Source organism: Heterocephalus glaber, unplaced genomic scaffold (genome assembly GCF_053883595.1).
Source record: "Heterocephalus glaber isolate CG9 unplaced genomic scaffold, H.glaber_assembly_v1.0 deba00000281, whole genome shotgun sequence".
NCBI classification, from domain to species: domain Eukaryota; kingdom Metazoa; phylum Chordata; class Mammalia; order Rodentia; family Bathyergidae; genus Heterocephalus; species Heterocephalus glaber.
Window position 1 is genome coordinate 15,157,012 of NW_028258139.1, and position 26,336 is coordinate 15,183,347.

Here is a 26,336-nt window from a genome sequence, read left to right on the forward strand (position 1 = left end):
TCCAGTCCTTTGGCCTTTACACAGTCTGTACTGTCTGATTGGAACTCCTCTCTGTGCATGAGTGCATAGCTCCCTTCTTCACTTCCCTCATTTAAATCTTTGCTCAGAGATCAATGTATCAAGAATGTCCTTGATTGACTACCCTTTATAAAATAGTACTTTATCATGTAGCAGTCCCTTTACTTTGCTTGTCTTTTGTAACATTTACTACCACCTTCCACAGATTTCTGTATTCCTATTCTGTTTCCTAACTTGTACCACAAAGATATCACGAGCTTTTCGAGACCAGCACATTACCTCCTTAGCTGTTCCTGAGATGTGATTGGTGCTAAAATAAGTTTTTGTTGAGTAATGACTATTAATTTTTTTTTTCCGGTACTGGTAATCGAACTCAGGACTTTGTGCTTGCCAGCCAGGCACAAAAGTTAATTTAGAGACTGTTTACTGTAGTACGATAGTAACTGTTTCAGCTGCCTTGTGTTTACAGACTCACTATTTCTCCTAATGTTCTTATGAGAAAATTGAGGCACAGAGAGGTATGGCTGATAGTGAATAAAGAAGGAATTCCAGTATAGGCAGTCTTAATTGAGAGCCCCATATTCTTTTTGTTTCTCATAAAAGGAAATCATATGTATAAAATGCTTATTTAAATTTCTCTCACACAGGATGCTGGTTATGTAGCCAACCTATCCATTGTTTGGATTTGGATCTCAGCTTTCTTTAAATGGGTATAACATTAATACTGAAAGACTTCTATATCCTCTTTGAATCCTGGGCATGTAACCCTGGAGTGGATTACTTATTCTTGCTGACCATCATTTCCTAATACATAAGGTTTCTGTTCTCTGATCATTACACTGATGAAGAGAAATAGTGTGCATAAAGTAGTAAATGCCTGTCAAGTCAAAATAAATGAAATGTTATGCTTTGTAAATAATTGCCCAATGCATAATATATATAGTAAGTTATAATCTAAGAGCAAATGTGAAATGGAACCTAAATGTTTGGCAATTGTATTTTAATGAGGCACAACTAGTATACTCTATGTGTTTTGAACTATTCTTCTTGAAAAGATATCAATTAAAGCTGAGTGTGGTGGCACATAATTGTAATCCCAGTATTCCCTGGAAGCTGAGGTATGAGGACTGCAAGTTTAAAGCCTTTATGACTTGGCAAGACCTTGCCTCTAAATAATTAAAGAGAGAGTGAGACAGAGTGAGAGAGGATGAGCTGGGGATGTAGCACAGTGCAAAGGTCCTGAGTTCAATCCCCAGGGACCCTCCCCCCATCGATAAATTTTTTAAAAATAAGAAGATACTGTTAAAGGCAAGTTTCAGGGTGGAAAAGGATATTTACTGTGTCTTAAAAGGGCCTCACATCCAGAGTACACAAAGAACACCTGCATTTCAGTAGAGGGTAGTGGGAGAAAAGGCTGACAGTCCAGTAGAAAAAGAAATGGATGAGAGATTGAACGGGTACTTCACAAAAGGAGATATCCAAGGTGTCCAATAAACAAGGAGAAGCACTCAGTTTCATTGTTCATGAAGGAAATGCCAATTCAAACAACCATGTACATTATACAGAGTAGATAGAGTAAGTTAGAGAGTGTCAGGTAGAGGTGAGGAATCAGCAGTTTCATGGTGGTGGTTGGGAGTGAATTATTTCATAGCCTCTTTGGCATGCTGTGTGATAATAACTGCAGAAGCTCATGTTTGTATTTGTTATGACCCAGTGATTGTGCTCCTAGATATATGCACAAGAGAAATGTGTATGTATATTTACCTGAAGATAATATATAAGAGCATTCATGTAGACAGACACACCAAGAAAAAGATACAGAAAACATTCCCGTAAAGTTTGTTTTAGCTGTTTGTGAAGGTTGGCTTCCTGAGCAAATAAAGTATGTTTTTATGCTTAGAAGAATAGAAAAAAACGTTCATAGTAGCATTATTCCATGATAACCAAATTGTTGTAACAACTCACACGGCCATTGATTCTACTGAGGATAAGTAAATGTTGTATAGTGCAGTACCTGTTCAACTGAGATTAAACAGCTGCTACGTATGGATGACTCTTTTAAGCATATTGTTGAGGGAAAGATACTCCGAACCAGAGACAAAGAGTATAGGATTCCTGTGATGTCAGTTCAGAGCTGGGGGAAGCTTGTGGACAGTGGCAGGACTGAGGATGGTGCTTTCCTTGGGTAGTGGTGGAGAGTGACCACTGGGGCTGGAGGACTGTGGACTCTCTTCTTGCTCTGTCTCCTTGCGGAACCACTGGACTATAGCATGCTCAAAAAAGGTTTACTTTTTTATCTGAAAATAAATATTTCCATTTAACAATTGATTGTGTCATATTTCAGAATTATTGGCAGTGCTATGTATGAACTGATATTCTATTTGTAGACTATGAGAAATTTCTTTTTTTCTTTTTTCTTTTTTTGAGACAGGACCTTGCTGTGTAATTCAGGCTGGTCTTGATTTCACTATGTAGCCCAGGCTGGCCTCAAACTCACAGCAATCCTCCTTCCTCTGCCTCTCAAGTGCTGGGATTACAGGCATGCACCACCATGCCCGGCAAGAAAATTATTTCTAATTCTGTTTTGTGAATTATTTTTTAGATATGAACTGAGAATTCGTTATTTGCCAAAAGGATTTCTAAACCAGTTTACTGAAGACAAGCCAACTCTGAATTTCTTCTATCAACAGGTATAAGAGTGTTTTAATATACTTGTTTGTTTAATCTTCATTACATATTTTATTTTACAATTGTATTAAACCTAACATTTGAGAGAATATAAAATCATCACTGTATGGCCTTGAGAATCTTTTAGCCATTGTGAAATTACGAATTTTTGATATTTTGTGAACTTTTGTATGCTTGGACAAATCTGAAAAGATACTGTTTATGTGAAGAATTAAATCTATCACCATTGTTCTGTTTTTAATTCAAGTGTAGTTATGTCTGAATATCAAAAATGTATCATAAAAATTGTCTGAACTAACTTTTCTATATAACAATTTATACACAAAAGCAAATGTCAATAAGTGCATGTGACAAATGAACTAACAGTTTTGCAAACAAATACAGTATATGTTACTTGTTAGTATTATTGTAGAATATTCACAACAGACTACTGAATATCAAAAAGATGTACATACAGGCCATTAATGTACTTGGTAACATTTTTGTCTCGGTAATCATATTCATCAAATGGGTGTTCTTGACCAGGAATGCCAGGATTATAGTTTGCACCTCTACTTCCTTTATCTTGTCAAGAATTATCATGAACAGTTACCTCGTGTTGTCCTTATGACCTTGTGGAGAAGGGCATGCTCACTCAGTGCAGGTGTGGAGTCAAGATGGCTACCTGCAAAGTGCCATTGAAAGAGTGTCCACATTTAGATTAGGAAGAGTTATGTTTTCTTGGGAGGACATGGGGAGGGAGAAAATAGGATGCACTAAAGTCTGAGCTATGGTTTGGTAAGAAGCTGATGAGGGAGTTAGGGAATATATCATGTAAACAGAGTTTAGGTTTTCTCCTGCAGGTTATCCATCAGGAACCATTTTAAGCATTTAATTAATAAGTGCCTTAATCAGAATTTTAAACTTTTAAATGAGACCACCCTGATTGGGTGGCAGTTGCAGGGATGGATTGGGGTTTTGTTTTGTTTTGTTTTGTTTTTTCATATATATATTTATTGGTACATTTTAGGTATAAAATACATTTACATTTATCATTGTGTGTTTGTACCAAAACATGATGTATCTTAGTTCTTATTTTTTCTCCCATTGCCTGTGCACCCTTCAACCCCTCCACCCTTCCATATTTACACAGAGTTTGATTCCATTTTTTTTCTCTTAATTTTTCCTTTCCCTTTTTCCCTTTCCCCTTCCCCTCCCACCATCCCCAAACCCTTGGACCTTATTTCAAATTATCAATTATTCATTTTAGTCATTTTCATCCTTATTTGCACTTTCAGTTTGGATTGGGGTTTTAAAAGGCTTCAGACAAATTTGGAAGGTCTTTAACCATTCCAATGAGGAATTAAAAGTAGGCATGATAGTGCACACCTATAGTCCCAGCACTCTAGGAGACTGAGGCCAGAAGATCTAAAGTTCTATCCAGCTTGGAGAACTTGGTGACTAAGCAAAACCTTGCCTCAAAGTATAAAAAGAGCTGGAGATGTAGCTCAGTGCAAGGCCCTGGGTTCAATCCCTAGTACCATTAAGAGAAAGACAAGACAAGGCAGGAGGAAAGGAATGAGGGGGTGGATGAGAGAAAGAAAGGATAGTATGGTAATAAACAAATGTAGTGGATGGATTTGACAGTACGCACTGATTAAACTAAAATGAACAGTGAAAATAAGAAACATTGTATAAGTCTAGCTTCTGTTGTCAAGTAAAAGCAATGGTGGATTAGCTTCAGAAGAAAATAAGAATGTAAATTATTTTTTGTTTTTCTTGTATGCAAAATAACAATAGATAGATGTTTCTGCTTATAAGATTCTCACTGAGACCAGGAAGCTAAGGAATTTTCTAGCTCTTGTGGGGTGTGGTATGTGTCTTTTTTTGTCTGTGAAGTAGAAATCATACAGGGAATTTATGGTAAACTTGTGAGAACTTCGGATTTATAGTAACAGTTTGATGAGGGAGGGAGTTGAATTTGGCTAGCTGGAAAGAGAGAACACATGTTTAGATTTCAGCTGAAGTTATTGGAGGCCTATTCACATTGCAGAAGTGATTTCTACCTTACACACTTGTTCATTCTTATATGTACTGTTACAGCTCGTCCTTTAGCTACAGTACCTGATGAGGTTCATATTGTAGTGAAGAGGGAGACAAGAGAATTTAAATAACTAGTGTGTTTATACAGGTTGCCTATCCCTCCTCAAAAATGCTTTGAACCAGAAGTGTTTCTGACCAGAAGTGTATTTTGATTTTGAAATATTTGCAGATACATAATAAGATATCTTAGGGATGGACCCAAGTGGTTATATGAAATCATTCATATTTCATGTATACCTTATATACATAGACTGAAGGTAATCCTGTGTAGAATTTTAAAGTAATTTTGAGTAGGAACCAGTTTCAGGATATGAAATTTTCTACTTGTGCATCATGTTGGTGCTCAAAAAGCTATGGGTTTTGGAGCATTGTAGATTTCAGTTTTTCTGATTAGCATTTCTCAACCTGTATTGCATTTTCTCATTTGTAGATGATATATAGTGGGATTAATATACTTTCTTTGGGGAAAAAATGCTCCCACTGAGGAAATACATGGCTTCTTTGGTGACATTGGTTTCCAGAATATATAATACAGGCTTAAATATCCTGGGTTTTACTCCTTTTGCAATTTCTGGGGTAACCTAAAAAACTCTCTTGTTCCTTTCACACTATTACTAGGCTGTCCAAGGTTTTTCATTTTTGGAAGACTTTCCTTCTGGCTCTGTGACTGGAGGCTAGTACTGTGCATACCAGTGGGTCCATTTTTGTTTTTTAACCAAGAAAATGTATTTATGTAATACAGTTAAGTAATCTTTATAGAACTCAGAAAATGTGATGTATAATGACAAAATTTTCTTGAGGGCATGTGCAGTAAATACAGTATTGTACCTGCTGTGCATTTTGTAACTCTGTGACCTGAGGTACGTTTCTGAATCTTTTAGCTACTACAGTTGCAATCTATGATACCCACCCATAGGATCATTATGTTGATTAAATGAGATAAAATTGTCTTCCATATACTTGCCCAGTTATTCTCTGGATTTTACACTGTAGACAGTGCGAAGCTGCTGAGAATTTAGTATTTACCATTTGCGAATCAAGATGCAGGTGTGAGTTGTGTGCTCCAGCATGGTATATGTCTTGCCCTTGTCCCTTTTTATTCTCCAGGGCCTTGCTAGACCCTCTTCCCTACATTCTTCTGTCATCTATTTCTACAGTGTCTCTTCTTCATTCTGTCTCCTTCTTTTAATTTTTAGAAATGAGTTAAATCATACGGCACATTTTTAGAAAGTCCAGAAAATATTCTAAAATGTCACTTAAATTGTCTTTTGTGATGTTTGTTTTGTGTATGCTTTTATAGTCACTGACCAAGCATAAACATTTTAAAATAAACACAAGTGTAGTCATAGTCATCCTATTTTCCCATATTGTCATTTTTACTGTTTGCTTGTGCCAGGGTCTCAAGCACAAATAAACAGTTAAACAGAAGAAGTTAAAATTGGTGCTTCAGCCACAAAGGAGAGGAAAGGAAGAAGAGATATGTTAGAATGAGTGGGCTGTGGTGGCATAAGCCTGTAGACCCAGGACCTGGGAGGCGGAGGCAGGAGGATTGCTTTAAGTTTGAGGCTAGCCCGTGCCTGAACTACATACATAGCAAGACCCTGTCTCAAAAAAAAAAGATTAGAAAGTATTTTGAGAGCCATAACTGTGTTCATATCCTCACATTTGTTAGGCAGCAAATGATGACAATTGCATATGATTTGACCAAATCTATTTCTAGGGATTTGTTCTGGTGAAATAAGATTTATGAAACCAGGCATGGTAGTACATACCTGCAATACCAGTACTCTGGGAGGATAAGGCAGGATGATAGCAAGTTTGAGCCCAGCCCGACCAATTTTCCAAAACTCTGTCTCAAAATAAAGAGGCTAGGGATGTAGCTCAGTGCAAAGGTTCTGGGTTCAATCCCCAATCTTTCCCCCCCCAAAAAAGATTTATACATATATGTACAGTGGACCTTCAAGTTATGACTGGCCTGACATACGAACAATTTGGGTTAATTAGGTCAATGGAAGATTCATCTGCTTCTTGTTATCTATAGTGTGTACCCAGGTAAACATCCAGATCTCAGCTGTACTGATTTAGTTATAACCAGCCCTCGGGAACCAATAGAGTTAATAAGTAAAGGGTCCACTGTATGTGCATGGATACTCATAGGAAAATAACAAAATATTGGAGGCATTGCACATGCCTGTCAGAAGATTCGTTAAATATAGATTCTGCTAAGTTTCAAATCTGTGTCCATCGTAGATAGTGATACATAGTAACTTGTGAATGTGAAAGGTATTTTATCAAGGATTATTGTTTAAAACAGGCTGTGTATAAGACATGTAATTTCTTTTGTGTGAAAAAATGTATGTATTTTTATTTATACCCTGATCTGGCAAGAAAGTTTTGAAAATAATAGAGTTTTTCATCCTGGTTTGTCAAGTCACTATATATTTGACTTCTCATGCTATATATAGTCTTAATGCTGACTCTGTCCTGGTACGTGTTTCAAATTCTATCACAGACCTTTACAAGTGATCCATATGTAGACATAGGTAGTACCAAACTTGGGCATGTACTTAATCTCAAAGTTGGAAAACCATTTAGTAATTAAGAATTGTCTCCTGTTTAAATACACAGACAGAATCATAAAGAAGGGGTGTAAACAATTGGTTCCTTAAACTATTTATAGCCACTTAAAATGCAGCTGAAATATTGTGTAAATGTTTCTGTATGGAAATTGTCACTGAATTCAGAGACAGATTATTCACTTTATCAGGAATGCAGAACTTGATGACACCTGTTTTCAAAGATATGTACATATTCATATTTTTACTGATTTCTGAGTTAATTCAGTCCATTTTTAAGGAGCTCAGAATTTGATGACAGAGGGAGACAGAGACAGAGACACACAGAGACACTGAGAGAAGAGAGACTGAGACTGGTGATTGAATGCAGACCCTTTACACTAACATGACCTACATTCCCAGCTTCCGTCTGTTTAAATTTTTTTTATTGTGAGACAAGCTTGCTAAATTGCCTAGGCTGAGCTTAATCCTTCTATCTCAGCCTCTTAGAGTGCTAGGATTACAGCCCTGTAAGACATGTATTCTTCTGTAAGTTATGATATTTAACAGTGAGATAAATATCCATGTACCTTACTGGTCTGATGAAAAGGACATCCTGATGGTTCCCTGGCTCACAACGCTCCCATCCCCCTTATTTCTACATGGGTAACCATTTTTATTTTACATTTTTTATTGCCTTGCCTACTTCTTTGGCCAGTTGTCATGTTTTACAACATGTTTTTTTCAGTCCCACCCTTAAGGGAAATACTGACCCTAGTTCTTCTCTAGCCCTCTGCATTCCTATCATTAGCCTGAATATGTTTTTAATTTTGTCTCCCAGGTCACAGAAGACTTTTTAAAAAAATATTTTGTTCAGCGTTTCTCATTACTTTCAGTGAGCAGATTGGTCAGGACATTTAGTCTGCCTTCTTGGTAGAAATGGAAATGATCATTTGGGATTTTAAAATTTTATCCCTTTTAGTTCATTTCAAAAATAATTTTCCATTGTAGTTGCACACTGTCGTTCATTTGATAATATTAGTTCAATTTTTTTTAGATTTGTTTAATCGTCAAGCATGTATTTAGTTTTTGTAAAGTTTCCAATTTTGCTTGAATAGAATATCTATCCTCTTAATGGTTCAGTGCAAGTATTTGATAAATATACACTCAAGGATGTTAACTGTGTTGTTCTACTCTGTCTCCTTAGTATTCTTTTTCCTGTATGAAAGATACCCCTGCTGGGCATACATACCAGAATCCCTAGTTGTTTCCTCTCAGTGTCTTGATGGAATTTTCTACTGTCTTTTATTTTCCCTGATGCTATTGAGAAATTTTCTCTCATCTATGTCTTTGTAGGTGATCTGTTTGTCCCCCACCCCCTACCTTTCTTCAATGATGTCCTCTGCTATTACACACTACAGTGGATTTTCATTTTCTACTTGATCTCAGCTGTGCTTCCTGTATTCTTGTGGGTTCATGTCTTTTCATCAGTTCTAGAAATGTCATATTATTCAAATGTGGCCTTCCTTGGTTCTTTGATACTCCTTTTGGGATTTCAGTTTAGGTCTACATTAGACTTTTGAAGTTTATCCCTCCTTATGAACTTCTTTTTTATGGTTTCAACTCCTAATCTCTTTGGGAGGTATAGCTTAGATAAATCTGTCATATCACCAGCTCTCCCCAGTTGTGACTAATTTTATGTTTTTTAACCCTTTATTTCTTTTATTTTTTTAATTGCCAAATTTGTCTGCCTTGTTTCTTTTGCCATTTTACATTTAATGCCTCCATTCTGAATCTGAATTCCAGCCTCTGTGGTTTTTAGGCTTCACATTTGTTGGTGGTGGCTTGTACTGGCTGTTGTTTACAGTGTCTTGTCTCCTTATGTGTTCTGAACTTCTGTTAACCTTCGGGTGTGAGAAGTTTGAGGGCCTAGACTGGAGATTTTTTTCTCCAAACATTTGTATTTGCTGGGGAAAACATGCTACCAAATGAGGACTGTAGAAGTTTGCTTCTTACTGCAGGAACCTCAAGGCTAGCTCTGTCATGTTGGGAAGTGGGAAGCAGTGCTGTTACTGGCCAGCTATATCATGTGTCTACCTTGTTCCCCTTAACCTCGTGCCCCCCCCCAACATCTTAGATTGCTTTTTCCTCCTTGCCACTCCTCACTCTTCTTTTATATTCTTGTGACCTCAGTAGTGTAAAAATAATTGTTTATTATAACTCATTGTGAATCTAGTTCTGATCTAGCTGTCAGGTGCCTTTAGCTATACTGTTGAAATCTTGTCACTAAATTGCTGTTTTGCTTAATTGCCTTTCCATGTTTGCATTCTGTGTAGAGCCCAGTGGAAAGGGGCTTGTTGATTTAAGTAGCTGAAAGACCAGTGTGGCTAAGGGTTGTGGGGGGACAGCTAGAAGACAGTGGTATGAAAGAAATCAGAGTAACATATGGTTTGAAATGCCTTTTTCAGCCCTTTGCCCTTTACTGTGAAGCATTCAGCTAAAGTAGGTTTAGTACAAAGAGGTAACAGTTTAGATCTAGGTTTCAAAACTATCATTCTCACTATACTTAGTAGTCTGAGAAGCTAGGGATCAATCTCCAGAGATAGTCATTAGTGTCAGCAAGCTTTATGGATGAGTTTGACACTTCCCCCCACAGATTTACCTTTAGTTATGGAGAAATCACTTAAATTTTCTGTACCTCAGAATTTTATACTTTCTCCAGTATTTATTATGAAGCTTTAAAAAATACCCGGTCGTTTTGAAAGAATTTTAACAGTGTACTCAGCACCTAGATTTTGCCTTTTAAATTTATTTTGATTCCTTTATCACATAACTGTTTTATCTTTCTATCCCTTTATCTAGCCACTAATCCACCTTAAGTTTGGTATATTTCAATGTAAATTTCAGATATTAATATACTTTAATGTACATACCATTATCTACACTTCAGTACTTAGTGTTTATGTATTTTGATGTGAAATTTATACACAATTAAATGCACAGATATTAACTGTACATTTCCTGAATTTCCACAATGGCATTCACCTGAATATGACATCAGGAGAATATGACAATGACTGCAGAAGTTCCCACTGACTCTTCCCAAAAAGTCTGTTTGGATCTGAAATAGTCTCCCAAAACTTAGGTACTGAAGGCTTGATCCCAAGTGCAGCAGTGTTCAGAGATGGGTTTTTTGAAGATGATTTAATCATGAGGCCACTAACTTCATCAGTAGATTAATACATTGATGGATTCATAATTTGATGGCATTATTGAGAGTTGATGGAAATTTAGGAAGGGAGTATATTATGGGAGCATGTCCTTAAGGACTGTCTCTTGTCCCCAGCCTCTTTTCTGCATCTCTTCTTCTCTTTGCTGCCTGGCTGCTATGAGTTGAGCAGTTTTCATCCACTATGCCCTTCTGCCATGATGTTTCTACCTCGCTACAGGCCTAAAAGCAGTGGAGTCAGCTGATCATGTCTGAAACTGTGAGCCAATGATAAGGCTTTCCTCTTTTAAGTTATTCTTTTCAGGTATTTTCTCAAAGCAGTGGAAAGCTGACTACCACAGGGTCTTTGCTCTAACCATCAGAATCAAACACTGTTCCTGTTATTTTTCCCACTGTAACTTAGTTTTGCCTGTTTTAGAATTTCTTATGAACAGGAGATCATGTATATTTTATGTAAGGCTCATTTTGCAGTATAATGTTTGTGAGATTTCAGTTACATGTATCTTTTTAATGTTGAGTAGTATGATGTTATACAAGTATATTACATTTTTTTTCATTCTCCCACTGATGGATATCTGACTTGTTCTCATGTTTTTACTACTATTAATAAAATAACTATGAACATGCTATTATAAGCATTTTAGTGAATCTCATTTCTTTTGGACTTGAACTGCTGGAGCTTGGGGTAGAAATGTATTTCATTTTCTAAGGAAACAACAGCTACTTTATCAAAATAGTTACACTATTTATGCTGTTTCGGTAACATATGAGACTTTAGGTTGTTTCACTTTTTATCCAACATTTGGTGGCATCTGTTTTTCACTTCAGTCTGTCTAGTTGGGTGTGTGTTGCAATCACATACTGGTTTTCATATTCACTTTAGTAAGTACTGGCTAGTAATGATTGACTATTCCTTCATGTATGTTGCATGTTAACCTATCTTTTGTGAACATTTGCTTAGATCTTTTTGCCTGTTTTGCCTTAATTGTTAAGACTTCTTCACCCATTTTTTTCTTGAGCTAAAATGCATATAACATAAAATTTACCACCATAACTATTTTTATATGTAGAGTTCAGTGGTGTTAAGTACACTCATAATACACAACCTCCACCACCATCTATCCATAACTTTTAAAAATTTTAATACTGAAACTATATAGTATCTCCCCATTCACCTCTCCCCTGAGCCTCTGGCAGTCACATGTTACTTTCTGACTCTGTGATTTTGAAATGTATCTTGAATGGTGGTGCTTTTTCATGTTTTGCTAATATTTTCATTCAATTTAATTACTGATACAGTTTTTAATCTGTGAAAAGGGTCAGGGAATTGTAAATATTCAATGAAGTATCAGAACACTTTAGAAATGCCTGGTACATGGAGATCACTCCACATTGTTATCTGGTAAATTTCTGTTTCAGAACAGCCAGTGGTTTTGATGGTTTGGGGTTTTTTATCAGGGTACAAATAAAATAATTATGTTTACATTCTTTGTACCACCTTGCCTGTCCCAAGGAAGGAAGGGAAGTAGATAGATTGTAATAAACTGCCTTAAATTTTATTATTCCATAGTTTGAAATTTCAGCTTGAGCCCATTTTGGATGGAATCCTAGAAGAAGCAGTATGCCAGTGGACATACTTATGTTTGAGAGTTGGATTTTTGGTTGTACATTACTGTTTATATGCACGTAGTTTTACTGAAAGATGTCCTGAATGTGACTATCAATGTCAGAAACCTCAAATGGTGTGCTAAATGTTTTTTGACCTATTTTTAATGTCCCAAAAGATATTAATCAGCACATTCTAAAAATAAACTAGAAACTTGTTATAACCCCATTCACTATAGAGTCTGAAAAAATAATTTTTTTGATAAGGCTTATGTCTTTTAGAAAGCAAGAAAAGTGTGTTTTACCCTGCAGTCAAATTTTTCCTTTACCATATAACATTTCTCTTTTCTCAGTTAACATTCATTCGTTAAAGTTGTATTTAATTGGCATTTTTGTGCAAATGGTTGTGGTTATTAGTTTAAAGGCCTGTGTTCATGTTTAGTCAGGAATTGTCATATTAACTAAATTTGCATTGAAGATGTTAAACTTGTATAGAAATACTTTGGCACTGCTGAAATTTTCAGCACTTTAAGATGCCTGGGTCTGACATAAAGTCTTCAATGTTTGTTCCTACACACATTTTAAGATCTAAAATGAGTATATTTACCAGTTGGTTCTTAAATACTAAATAACAGTGGTTTATTAACAAAAAAGAGTTCCAGGAGGAAGTTGAAGAAAATAGAACCACAACTTAACTCTGCGGTGTAGAATATAACTTAGCCTGTAGAAATATACAAGGTCCCAGAATGTACTTATTTTTTACTGATCCATCTTTCTATTTTTATTCCAATTTACTTTTTATAAGTTTTCATTCAGATAACTATTGTAAGAAATAGATTTCCTTCTGTGTATTTTTCACCTTCAGTCAGTTAAAACATATTTTGAAATTGTAACTCTAACTGTGAAATTTTAGTTTAAAACCTCATATTTTTAGTGTGGAAATTATCAGCTGCCATTTCCCAGACTAGAAAATATGATTAAATATGGGTTTGAGTCTCTCTTATATTATGAGACATAGTTTTTGTTCATTTTTTTAGTGGACTTAATTGTATACATTTCCTCCTCTTTCCTCTTTCTACTTCAATGTATTCTTGGTAATTCAAAGGGAAGCATTCATGGTTAATGCACACTTAGATAAACTGTCATAATTTTACTCTTACCTGTATTTCTTTTTTTTTTTTTGGTACCAGGGATCGAACTTGGGTCCTTGCCGCTTGCACAGCAGGCAGCGAAACCACTGAGCTAAATCCCCGACCCTTACCTGTATTTCTTGATTGCCCTTCTGCATGAAAGATTTTAGAAATAGGGAAGCAGAGATGATTATTTTCCAATGATCTGTCTGTCCCCTGCCAATATTTTAAATTTGCTTTTATTCCAACTTTTAGCCTCTGACAAACTCTTTGCCAGAAACACTCCCCTCTTGAGGGACCTCAGACTACCTTCATGTCCAGTGAATCGTCAGAAGGATTTATAGGACTCCAAAGTTACATTTGTTGTTGTGATTTGTTTCATCAAAAGGATGCCGAGTAAAAGAGCAACAAAAAAGGGTGTGTGGTGCATAGTCTAGAGGAAACCAAGTAGAAGCTTCCAAGTGTACACACCCCTTAGAGCTGCACAGGAGACATATATTGCTTGATTACTTCACCTGGGACTCTGATCAGAGCTTGGGTGTTCAAAGTGTTTCCTGTGTTTCAATCTTGTAGATGAACAGTGCCTGCTCGATTATTTATAAATAACTGACAGATCTCAGTTACACAGTGGTGCCTCCATTCACGAACTTAATTCATTCCATGATTCTGGAAAAAATAGCCACATTTGTGTCATTGTGGGAAAGATGGGCCACAGTTGTGTTGGTAACCAGATTCTTCGGAAACAAAAGCATTCTTGAACCAAGACACTACTGTATATGTTCCAGCATCACAGCTTATACATAAATTATCTGGTCAAATTGATGGCCATGTTTTCCAATAGTCAGTGTTTAGATTATGAGCCATAGTTAGTTTTAGATATGCAAAAATGCTCTTATTAGAACACTTTAGGAAAGAGGGGGATTAAAAATGTTGGGGGAAGGGCAGGCAACAAAATATAGACTCTCAGGGACCTGGAATCAGACACCTAGAAAACAAGTTTAGCAAAGAGAAAAAGAAGTAGAGCTCCAGGAATCAAGAGCGAGCCAGCAGGAAGACTAGAAACCAGAGAACTAGAGAAACTGAAGACAATGTAGAGCATAGAACAAAGCAGTCTGGAATGCTAATCCAGCCCTTAAAAACACAAGCTAAACCCAGAGTGTTGGCAGCCCTGGGGAAAAAAACAACAGACAGTGCTAACCCCAAGAAAAGCCCATGGTTGTTGTAAACTGCAAATACAGCATGGGATTTTACCCCGAATGTGACTTTTTCCATATGGCAGGCTAGAGTTGGAGAAGAAATTCACCGCAGCATCTGCCGTACTTGGGAGTGATATAATCAGAAGTCTTTTGGGGAGGAAATCCCTTTATTGTTCAAGACTGAGATATTCCAGGAATCAGATGACAGAGAACAACTTTACTTAAGGAACTTTGGCGTCACCCTACCATAGTGACTGAGTGGGAGACCACCCAGGAGAAGGAGTGGGCTAGTTGCAGATCACTTGAGAAGTTCAAGTAGTAGGGAGCTCAAGTTGTGATAAAGATGTTGGGCACCCTCTGTGGTGAGAAGCTGAGCTCAGTGTGTGTTTTTTTGAGAGTGCTGGATCTGAAAATGATAACATTAAGTCAGTGGACTGCTTGGTCCCCCTTACTGCCTACTCCCAGCACAGACCTCAGTGGTCCATTTGCTTTTCCCATGTGCTTGTATGACCAGGGATAGGACTCAGATATTTGCCATATCCCAGGTTGTGTGGACAAAGGGTCCTCTTCAGCAAAGGCGGCACCTTGGGAGACCATAAAGATAGTCACAGATAGCAGTAATGTGGGGCACACAGAAGGGCAGAAACACTTAAGAGATACTGGAGTGAATATAGCCCTAAGCCTCTTTTTCTTTGTCCTTTTGTTTTTGTCTTGTTTCTTTTTTGCTATGTTTTACTCTTAGTTTCCATTATTTTTTGTCTTTTTGTTACTTCTGTCAATTTTATTTTATTTAATCAGATTTTTGTCTCACTTTTCTCATTCCTTTTCTTTTTAAATTTTACTTCTTTCATTTTCTCCTCTCCTTATTATTACTATTGAGCTATATTAATTTTTAGCTACAGGGCTGGGGATTTAGCTCAGTGGTTCCGGTGCCTCCCTTGCAAGTGCAAGGTCCCAACTTTGCTTCCTGGTACCAAAAAAAGAAAAAAAAAAAAATTTTTAGCTACAATATTTAGTTGACTATACTATTATTGCTGAGTTCTTTTTTATTGTTAATGATGGTATACCTGCTTTCACTAGATATTTACTATGTCAATATTTGGTTTGTCTTTCTGTCTACATTATTGTTGCAGATCTCTTTTCTGTTTAGGTTGGTATAGTTGTAGATACTGCTTTTTAAAGTATGTCAACAACTGGTTTGCCTTTGAGTCTTCTATTAATGATGGCATAGTTTTTGCTTTTAATTGGTTTTTATTATATTCTGATAATCTGGTTTGACTTCCTTTTGTCAGCATTACTGCAATTTGTTTTTTCTTTGAGTGGTGCTGGGCATCAAGTCCCCAGAAGAAGGTTGGACATTAAGAAGATCCTCGAGGGGCCGGGGATTTAGCTCAGTGGTTTCGCCGCCTGCTGCACAAGCACAAGGACCCAAGTTTGATCTCCGGTACCAAAAAAAAAAAAAAAGAAGAAGAAGATCCTCGAATATTACAGACATTTCCTTGTTTAACAACCCAGTTCTGGTCCTGAGACTAGTTTGTTAATGAACTGGTTGTAAACAATATGTACCTTACAATACTCAGAACAAATAAATGGTAACTTTGCTTTCATTTGCAAAACTCTTACATGCAGTACTATAATGTATATAATAACATAAAACTGCTGTACTATACAGTACAACCAGCAAAATTTACAGCCAGAATTGTGGAATGAATTATATTTGTGAACCAAGGTACCACTATATTTTATAAACAAGGGCTATTGTACAAAAAAAAGACACAGACTCTGTAAGCAAGATGTACAGAACTGTACCCCCTTCCCCCAAAAAAGACAGGTTGTAAGTCAGAGTGGGGGTTTATAAGTCTGAACAGTGAGCCTTGGTCATAAGTCTGAACAGTCATTAAACAGGCAGATCATTATACAAGGAATATCGGTACACTGAACAGATAGAAAAGAGGTATGAACACCAAAACATAACCAAATCCAATGGTATATCACAGGGAGACAGAATCTTTCTAAAGAGAGATTTCCATAGTAGTGACAGCTTCTCTATCCTAAATGGTCTTGAACCCATAGTGCACAAACAATAGAAACATGAGAAAAAAGCCAGCAAGATGCCCCCTCAAACATCTGCTTCCTAAAAACTGATCTCATGGACATTAAAGTAGAGGAAGCTGTAGGAAAAGAGCTCAAAAACCAAATGGTCAATCTTTGAAGAGATAAACATACAAGCAAATACATAAGATGTTTAATGAGTTCAAAGAAGATTTAATTAAACACATAAAGGATTTTACCAATATAATGTTTGATAGCCTTAAAGAAGAAACAAACTGAGTTAAGCAAGACTATACAAGATTGAATGTCCACTTCAGAAAAGACGTAGAAAGTATGAAGAGGAAACAAGCAGAGATGATAAGAAAAATTCATTGGAAATCGTAGGTAGCAGACTTGACCAATATGAGGATGGGGTTAGAAGACAAGGTGGATGTGGTATATCGTATACTCAGTGATACCCTAAAAACAAGGCACCATACTGTGGAAACTGGATCCAACTCCTGTTAGTTGACTCAAAAACAAAAATAAAACATCAGAATTATAGGAGTAAAGGGAAAAAATTAGAATGAAACTCCCAAAGGTATAAAGAATTTATTCACTGAAATCATAGAAATTTTTCCAAATCTGGGAAAGAATTTAGTGTTAAAGTGCAAATGCCACATAGAACCCCAAATAGCCACAATCAGAAAAGAACCTTTAGGGCCGGGGATTTAGCTCAGTGGTTCCGCCACCTGCCTCGAAAGCACAAGGACCCGAGTTCAATCCCTGGTACAAAAAAAACAGAAAAAAAGAACCTTTGGCCGGGAATTTAGCTCTGTGGTGCCACATCTGCCTGGCAAGCTCAAGGTCCTGAGTTCAATCCCCACTACCAAAAAGAAAAGAAAAGAACATCTCCACAACACATCATAATTAGAATTGCAGAAATTTCACAAAAGGAGAAAATACTGAAAGCTGTCAGAGAAAAACAGCAAGTAATCTATAAACCCAAGTCCATCAGAATAACTGGATTTTTCTGCACAAACCTTAAAGGCCAGGAGATTTTGGAACTAAGATTTTTCAAGCTCTAAAAGAAAATAATTGTCTACCTAGATTTTGAAAGTAAAATTAGCTTTCAAAATTGACAGAAGTAAAGATTCTGTTACAAAAGAAATCCTAAAGAAATACATTACCACTAAAACAGGACTGTAGAAAATATTGATGGGAAACATAAAGACAGTGGCCACCAGCACCAAAAAGCCCAAAGGAAAGTATACATCTAGCTGGATGAGTAATTAAACAAAAGAGGAAAAAAAAATCAGCAGTGGAAAAATAATATAACAGGATTCAATAATCAACTTACAGCTGGGGATTTAGCTCAGTGATTTCGCTGCCTGCTGCGAAAGCACAAGGACCTGAATTCGATCCCTGGTACCAAAAAATAAAATAAAATAAACACCTTACAATAATAACTCAGTGTCAGTGGTCTCAGCTCTCTAGTCTGAAAAGAGAGTGGCAGATTGGCTCAAAAAAAAAAATCCATGTATCACCTATAGGAGACACACCTCATTCAAAAGAAGTAGTACATAGACTGAAAGTGGGAAGATGAAAAAGAATACCCCATTCAACTGGAGCCTAAAAACCAGCACGAGTAGCTATCTCATTTTCAGACATAGTAAACTTTTAAGCCAAAACTGATCAGAAGAGACAAGATGGCTACTACATACCAGTAAAGAGAACAACAGAAAAAGATAAGGATTGTAAATATCTATGGATCAAATATCGGCACACCTAACTTCATAAAACAAAAACTAGTGCACTTAAAAGGACAGATACCAGTAGTTGATACTACTGGTCGATACTAGTAGATACCTTATTCTCACAGGTAAAGGAGACAGAAAAGCAACAAACATTGTTTAAACCACACCATTGAGCAAATGGACTTAATAGATACTTACATAGTATTTCATTCATCAGTAACAGAATAGATATTTTTCTCAACAGCATACAGAACTTTTTAAACTACACCAAATAAGCCAGAAGGCATACTTAAATACAGAAGTATTGAAATAATCTCCTGCATATTATTATATCAAAGGAGAATGAAGCTAGAAGTCAACAGCAAAAGAAGCTACAGAGTACACAGACATTAAGATTAAATAGGTTATTGAATAATCATTGGGTCACAGAGGAAATCAGGGAAGAAATAAAAAGTTTCTTAGAATCAAATGACAGTGGAAGCACAGCATCCAAAAACATATGGGACACAGTGAAAGCAGTTCTAAGATATAAATGTATACTTAAAAGAATAGAACATTCCTAAATGAATAACCTAATGATACATTTCTTGTCCTAGAAAAATGACAATCCAAATCTAAAACTAATAGGAAAAAAGATTATAAAGATAAGAGCACAAATTAATGTATTGAGACAAAAAATACAAAGGATCAATGCATCAAAGAGTTGTGCTGGCAGAATACTATTGACTATGAAACTTTTTTGGATCTCAGCACTGTTGGCAGGGACTCAAATGTGTGTGGTTCTGTGGACTTTTGTCACTGGCACAGACAAGTAACCACTGTAATCTGCATACAGAACTGTCTCATCCATGCAGACTCCCTGGTGCTTTATAGTTAGACCTGGTGCCTCTGTAACCCCAGAAACCACTGATCCGGTTCTCTACTCATTATACTGACATTAGTTGTTGAATAGGCATGTGTTCAGTGAAAGCAAACACAAAGCCTTATCTATTGTCATGTCCATAGCACAGGAAGGCATGGAATTTGAGTGCTTACTTTATTCTCTGGAGTAACTTTATAGAAAGGATTGACTTATAAAAACATTGCCCTGGAATTCAAAAATCTTAAGTGAGATTTATTAGATGTTTTTAAAAATCTAGGAAATACAGGAGCTGTGTACCTTTAGAGTTTGAGAGATCAGATTATTTGTATAAATGCATGTACATGATCAAATCTTTTAAAAATGTTTATACAGTTAAATTCTTTTACCTGTTATGGTTACCTGTCCATTATAAATAGACAAAGACAGTGAGAAGACTTATTGTACAAGTTTTCTAACTTTGATCCTTTCCTTTTATTATCCTCAATGTAGCATCCAAAGTAATCCTTTTTAAATGAAAATATACTCACCATCACAGGTGGGTAAGTTCCCATATATGTTCCATATATGCTTTATTCACTAGGATATCCAGACACATGATAGGCATTCAGTGTTTATCAAATAATAAATGTGTATTTAGTACTATATTAAATGATAATGAATTGTGACAAAATACACACCGCCTTAAGATAGCCTAGTCCTTAATTTGAGTAGTTTTATAGTTTAAGTATGGAACAGGAAACATTAAGAAATTAGTTTTAGTTCAAAACTACCCTGAGTTCCTTCTGTACACAAGATAGTCCACTCTGATATAATAACTCAGGGAATAGTGTTGGACAGTTGAGCCAGGAAGGCTCTGAGAGCTAAATTACGTGCCATGGGCACTCACTGGTAAGTTAACTCATCTCCTTTCCCCATTGCCTGCCCTTGGAGTCCCATTCTTTTACTCCTGCTACTAAGTTCTTTGGCTTCTAGTTGATAAATTTGTATGGCTGTGAGAGTGCTCAGAAGAGACCAAAACAAAACACAGAACCTCATGTATTAGCCAGAGTATTGTGTTGACATGTAGTTTATGGAGTAATTTAGGATTAGTATTTTCCATTAGAGAATGTGAGCTGTTTTTATATTAAAACTTGTATTTAATTATATTGTACAGTAAAGTACAAAAAAATTCATGAATATAAATACAGTACTCAAAATGAAAACAGTCCAAATTCATCTTGTCTCCCTTTCCTTCCCCCATGGTGCTAGGAGTTGAACCCAGGACCTTACACATGCTAGGCAAGCGCTCTACCCCTGAGCTATATCCCCAGCCTCTATCCTGTTTTGTTTTGTTTTTTTATTTGGTACTGGGGATCGAACTCGGGTCCTTGAGCTTGCGCAGCAGGCGGCGAAACCACTGAGCTAAATCCCCGGCCCTCTATCCTGTTTTTAAGTAGAAAATTAACATGGAAACATTTTTTTTTCCCAGTACTAGGGACTGAACTCAGGACCTTGTGCTTGCAAGGCACGCGAGGCACTACTGAGCTAAATCCCTGGCCCAGAAACAAATTATTTTTAAAATATTTTTTTGAAGTCCTTGTGTCTGAATGTGGTCCTAGGGATTGAACTCAGGGCCTCGTGTACGCTATGCCAGTCCTTTACCACTCAGCTACATCCTCATCACTTGTTGGGTTTTTTTCTTGCAAGGATCTTGCAAAGTTAATAAATAGTAGTAATCACAGTGGAGAAGGAAAACAATACAATGATAACGATAAGCCAAGAGATGCATGTAAAGCTATTAAATTACATAATAGGGATAAAGCATAAATGAGGTATGTTCTACTACTCTGCTAGTGAATGTTTTTGTACTGTGAATGTTCATGAGAAGATGTAGGTGCAAACTGAAGCCTGGGTTTTAGGAATTGATAAATCTGGTTTTTGAGTCTTGTCTTTAACACTTGTTTATGTGACCCTGAAAATGTAAGTTTTCTGATCTTTATGTATAAATTACTACTGTACTATTATTAACACCCATCTGGAAGAATTACTGTAAAGATCAGGAATGATGTGTATAAAATGCTTCAAGATACCTGGTAGCTGGTAAATACATCTTAAATAAAAAGTAGTTCTTGATCAGTCTTTTCAGACTTTTCTGAGGTTTTAAGATAGGAATGATAGTAGTTCCCCATCACAGTGGTGCTGTGAGCCTTAAATGGGGTATTACATATAAATCATCTTAACATGGTATGTATACTTCAAAATGTATATTTGTGTATATGCTTTAAAGTGTCATAGAGCCATGCATTGTTTAATGACAGGGATATGTTCTGAGAAATGCATCTTAGGCAGTTTTTGTCGCTGTGCAAAGGTTGTAAGAGTGTCTGCACAAACTAAGACAGTTACAGCACCACCAGGTGATAGAATCTTACAGGACCACTGTCATATATACATACAGTCATTACACTGACTGAAATGTCATCATGCGGTGGGTAACTGTTAAGTTTTATTCATTCACAAGTGTAAGCAATTCTACTGGGATTAGTAGGAGAGATATAATCAATAAATGTTTTATAAGGGAAATGAACGCTGAGTGTGAAGAACCCTGAGACTTAACAGCCTATCCTTGGGATATAACGGTGCTCAGAGGCTTCAGGGAATACTCTGAAGGCCAAATGATAGGCAGCTCTGGGGTGTGTTTTCTCTCCTCCAGCAAAGTGGATAAGGGGATATAAGGTCTGTTGTGCTGACCTGCTCTTCCTCTGTGTTCAGTGCCCCTTGCAGAACATGAGTTGCTTTATGAATGTGTTTCAGACTTTGATTGTAGATGAGAGTAGGAGATTGGAGCTATAGGAAAAACAACTTGTATCTTAGAGACCATAATGTTAAGTGAAATATTTCAGTCTCATAAGCTTAAGTATCACATGGTTTCCTTTATACGAGGAACCCAAAATATAAATAAATTAAAGAAGAAAATAAAAGATAGTAGGAAATGGAGATAGATCTTTGCAAGTGGGAAGGAGACCAAGAAATAGGAGAGGAGGTAAAAAAATGAGATGTGTTATGTACATGTGCCAACTCCCCATGAAGGATGTAATCATATACTATGAATGTGCTACTAAAAATTAAAATTGAAAAGTGGAAAACACCTTGTAGAAATTTGAAGTCTTGCTCAGAAGTAAGATTTTCCTTAATGATTGTTTGTTCATTTGTTTGTTTTTTGGTACCAGGGATTGAACTCAGGACCTTGAGGCAGAACCACTGAGCTAAATCCCTGGCCCTCCTTAATGATTGTTAAGTTACCATTATTCCTTCTTTGCAACTAATTGGATCATACATTTGGATCATACTTGACCATCACACTGAATCATATTTTCTCATCTGTGAAAAATATTTAGAGATTACAGTGACTAAAATCTTCCAGGCAGTTTTGTGTGAGGTGTGTCCTCTTCAGCTTGCCAGTGAGGGTCTGTGTAGCCCCTCAAGTCTGCACCAAATGTCTGAGGGCCACTGAGCAGCTCTGTGTGCTCTGCTTCTGCAGATTCCTGTTTCTTGGTCTTACATTTTGTTTCAGTAAGAAAGCAGTTTATCATAACAAAACTGAGTTTTAAAAATTGGACCTGTCTTTTGTTTTACAAAAGAATGAACCAATGGAAGTGTAAATAAAATGATTCTAGAATTAAAAGTTTTACTTAACTCATTGAATTGAATAATTCAGTTCCAGTTAGTCTTAAGTGCCTATTATGTGTCAGGAATAGAAACCATTGTTGCTTCTAAATCTCATCTGTGGGAATTAGCATTTATACACAGAAACCTAAGTGGGAGGACTATTTGTTCATTTGTCTGCTCGTTCATGCATAAATATTTATTGACCACTTAGGTCTAGGTGCTAATGCAGAAAATAGAGCAGAGCTTGTTGTTTTTGTTTTGGACAGTATTGGGGATTGAACCCAGGGCCTTCTCAATGAGCTGCATCCCTTTTTAAACTTTTAAGACAGGCTTTTGCTAAGTCATCCAAGCTGGTCTCAAACATGGAATTTTCCTTAGCCTTACAGAGTGCTGGGATTATAGGCATGCACCACTACACCCTGCTTAAGTAAAGGTTTTGAGAAGTAGCATTGAGACCAGAAATGCCACATGTGGTCCATTACTAGAAAGGGGACATTTTTTCTGCCGTAAGAGAAAAGAATCATGCCAGGTGTGATAGCACACACGTGTTGTACCAGCAGTCTGGGAGACTGAGGCAGAAGGATCAAAAGTTCAATCCTGGGCAACTTAGACCCTGTCTCAAAATTAAAAAAAAAAAAAAAGTGTGGGAGATGAATCTCGTGTGAAGGTCATAGGTTCAGTCCCCAGTACCACCAAGAAGTAAAAAAGAGCAAGAAGAGCAAAAGAGAGGAACTGTTAGATGGGTGCATGTGCAGGTGAAGTTCCAAGTTCCTGTAGGTTAAAGAGAGAATTCCCATCCGTCTTTTTATCTTCTCTGTGAGAAAAGTGCGGATGGTGAGTGGAGAAAGTATAAGGCTGCTGTATGGGAGAGCTCCCTAGGCAAACTGTTGAATTTCCACACAGTTTTAGGTCATTTGAGGTTTGTCATCAAGAACTTAAGGTGAAGTTTATTCTGTATTTCTCCAGCTATTCAAAAGTATGATGAAAAGGTGATTGGGTTCAATATGAGTTCATTTTACTAAGCAACTAAAATAGATAATGGGAGGCGGGATCTGGGGGTCTTTGCAAAGGACAGTCATAGTAATGAACCATTCACTACAGAAGAATGATTGGTGTGAAGTAAGAGGTTAATTTATGGCCCGGAAACCTCTGAACAAATGAACTAGTAGCCTAGGCAATAAAGTTGAAGAGCAAAAACTGTTTGAAGTTTTTTCTAGGGCTGCTGTCAAAATACTGTTTCTTTAAAGGGCCAGAGAGTAACTATTTTAGGCTTTGAGGACCAAGGGACAAAATTGAAGTTATTATAAAAGTAGTTATACAACAAGAGAGAAAACAAATTTTTGTGTTATAAGATTCATAATTTTCTCTCTTGTATAACTACTTTTATAATCTATCAGTTCCTCTCTTTCTTGCTCTTTTTTACTTCCTGGTGGTACTGGGGATTGAACCTACGTCCTTCACAAAAGATTCATCCCCATGCTTTTTAAAAAAAATTTTGAGACAGGGTCTCACTAAGTTGCCCAGGATTGAATAATACCGAGGTGCTATGAAGGATGGTAGATAACATTTTACTTGAAGTTCAGAATAATTGCTCCCTGTTCTCATAGTCACAGATGTTGATCTCTCAATGCTAATCTATAAGCAGAATGTACGTATTTCAACTTTAAAAAAACCTTCATGCTGACAAGTGCTCGCAGATACTTATATCAGTCCACCAACACTTTTAATTGAACATGCTCAATGATTAGAGTCATTTATAGTATTCAGTTAACTTCTTTGAGTTAGACTTCAAACTGTTGTTGGTCTGTAGGTTAATCAGATACAGTAAATGCTTAGGGGGAAACACCTCAGATGCCAAGTTGAGTGGATTTTAAAGTATGTAAATTTTCTTTACCCTTGCACTGAGCTCCCCAGAATGCTGTGGAATTGTATTTAGAGATGATAAATTACATCCTCTGCAGATTTTTATGGAAATGGAGCTCTGCCTGCTAAGCTTTCACTTTTGACTGCATGGGGAGGGTACAAAACAGGTTAACATTACTGTGATGCAGATATGTGAGTTGATTCTAAAGTCCCTTGTAACCAGTCATAGATTGTACAAGCTTCTTAGTAGGATATTATTATTTCTTTAATTATTTTTTATATTACTGAATTTTTGAGGACAAATTATTTCGCTGTTTATCATGCATAAGACAGCATGACTATAGTAAAAAGGGGAGTTTCTTTTTCATTAATGTTACATATACACAGCAAGTGCAGACTAGATCTTAGAATGTGAATGCAGGTGTTTTGCCATCTTTATGATGTTTATGTTTACAGTACACAGAAGCCCTGTAACCAAACTGTGTAGTCCAGCACACAAAACTGGACTGTAACATAACGTATTCAGAAGCATTGGGTTTTATGATTTTCTTTATGTAAATATAAGTTTAAAAACTACTTTGGTTTTTTTTTTTTTTTTTTTTTGCTTGTCAAGATGTGGCAGCCAACACAGGAAAAAAAAAAAGACTTGACCCATATACAGAGTCTGTCCCCCAAAAATGTGTATATACTTCAGTAGTTCGCCATACTAATGAAGTCTGGAAGCTAATGGCCACCTCTGAGCACCTCTTATAATTGTAAAGGCCAAAGGTAACTTGTTTTAATCTCGTGTCTCAATACATTTAGTATTAAAATGTTTATACAAGGGCCAGGGGTTTAGCTCAGTGGTTTCACCGCCTGCCTCGCAAGCGCGAGGTCCCTAGTATCCCCGGTACACTGCCCCCGCAAAAAAAATTTATACAAGTTTTTCTCTTCTTGATGTATACATTTTTTGGCAGACTCTGTAGTATCTTAATTTTATATTCCATATTCCAAGTCCTATTTCCAGAATCTAGCAGAGCTTTTTACAAAAGTATAAATGTACATAAACAATATTGAATATATTCCTTTAAAATAGCAGTTTTCTGTTTCTCTTATTCCAGGTGAAGAGTGACTACATGTTAGAGATAGCTGACCAAGTGGACCAGGAAATTGCTCTGAAGTTGGGTTGTCTTGAAATACGGTAGGTAGTAGCAATATATAGGGGTCTTTATTCATTATTTTTGAAAATTTTCCAGGTACTTTTCCTTGTAAGATTATTAGTCAAATCGTCAATGAATTGTGAGATTCTGAATTATTATTCAGTAACCCTTTCCTTGGTTTTTATCATTTAACAGCATATTCCTTATATAAAAACATAAACCTTTATCTTCCCTGATTTTAGGCGATCATACTGGGAGATGCGGGGCAATGCACTAGAAAAGAAGTCTAACTATGAAGTATTAGAGTAAGTATTATACTATACCTTCAGATATTCAGAACTAAGTCATTGTTAATTTATATTGACTTAAAATGAAATATTGACTTTCATTTCACCACTGTTTCTAAAACTTTAATATCTTTAAGATGAAAAGCTTGAAGAAAACATTTAAATTTAGTTTTATTAATCAGTGGTTAAATTTGTTGATAAATACCTTAAGGCTAACAATATGCATGATTTGTCAACAAATATAATAAA

At 36.4% G+C, this 26,336-nt stretch overlaps 1 protein-coding gene across 49 annotated transcripts in view; it reads left to right on the top strand.

The window, feature by feature from the left end:
* Ptk2 (protein tyrosine kinase 2) overlaps nt 1-26,336 on the top strand; it is a 347,380-nt gene that overhangs the window by 145,084 nt on the left and 175,960 nt on the right. For 48 of the 49 annotated variants that reach the window (XM_087187130.1, XM_087187131.1, XM_087187134.1 and 45 more), the window contains 3 exons: nt 2,621-2,708; nt 25,762-25,841; nt 26,043-26,105. In XM_087187130.1, the coding sequence (XP_087043256.1) occupies nt 2,621-2,708; nt 25,762-25,841; nt 26,043-26,105 (231 nt within the window). Of the gene's footprint in view, nt 1-2,620; nt 2,709-25,274; nt 25,430-25,761; nt 25,842-26,042; nt 26,106-26,336 lie in introns of those variants that run through there. The other variant, XM_087187141.1, reaches the window with a different exon arrangement.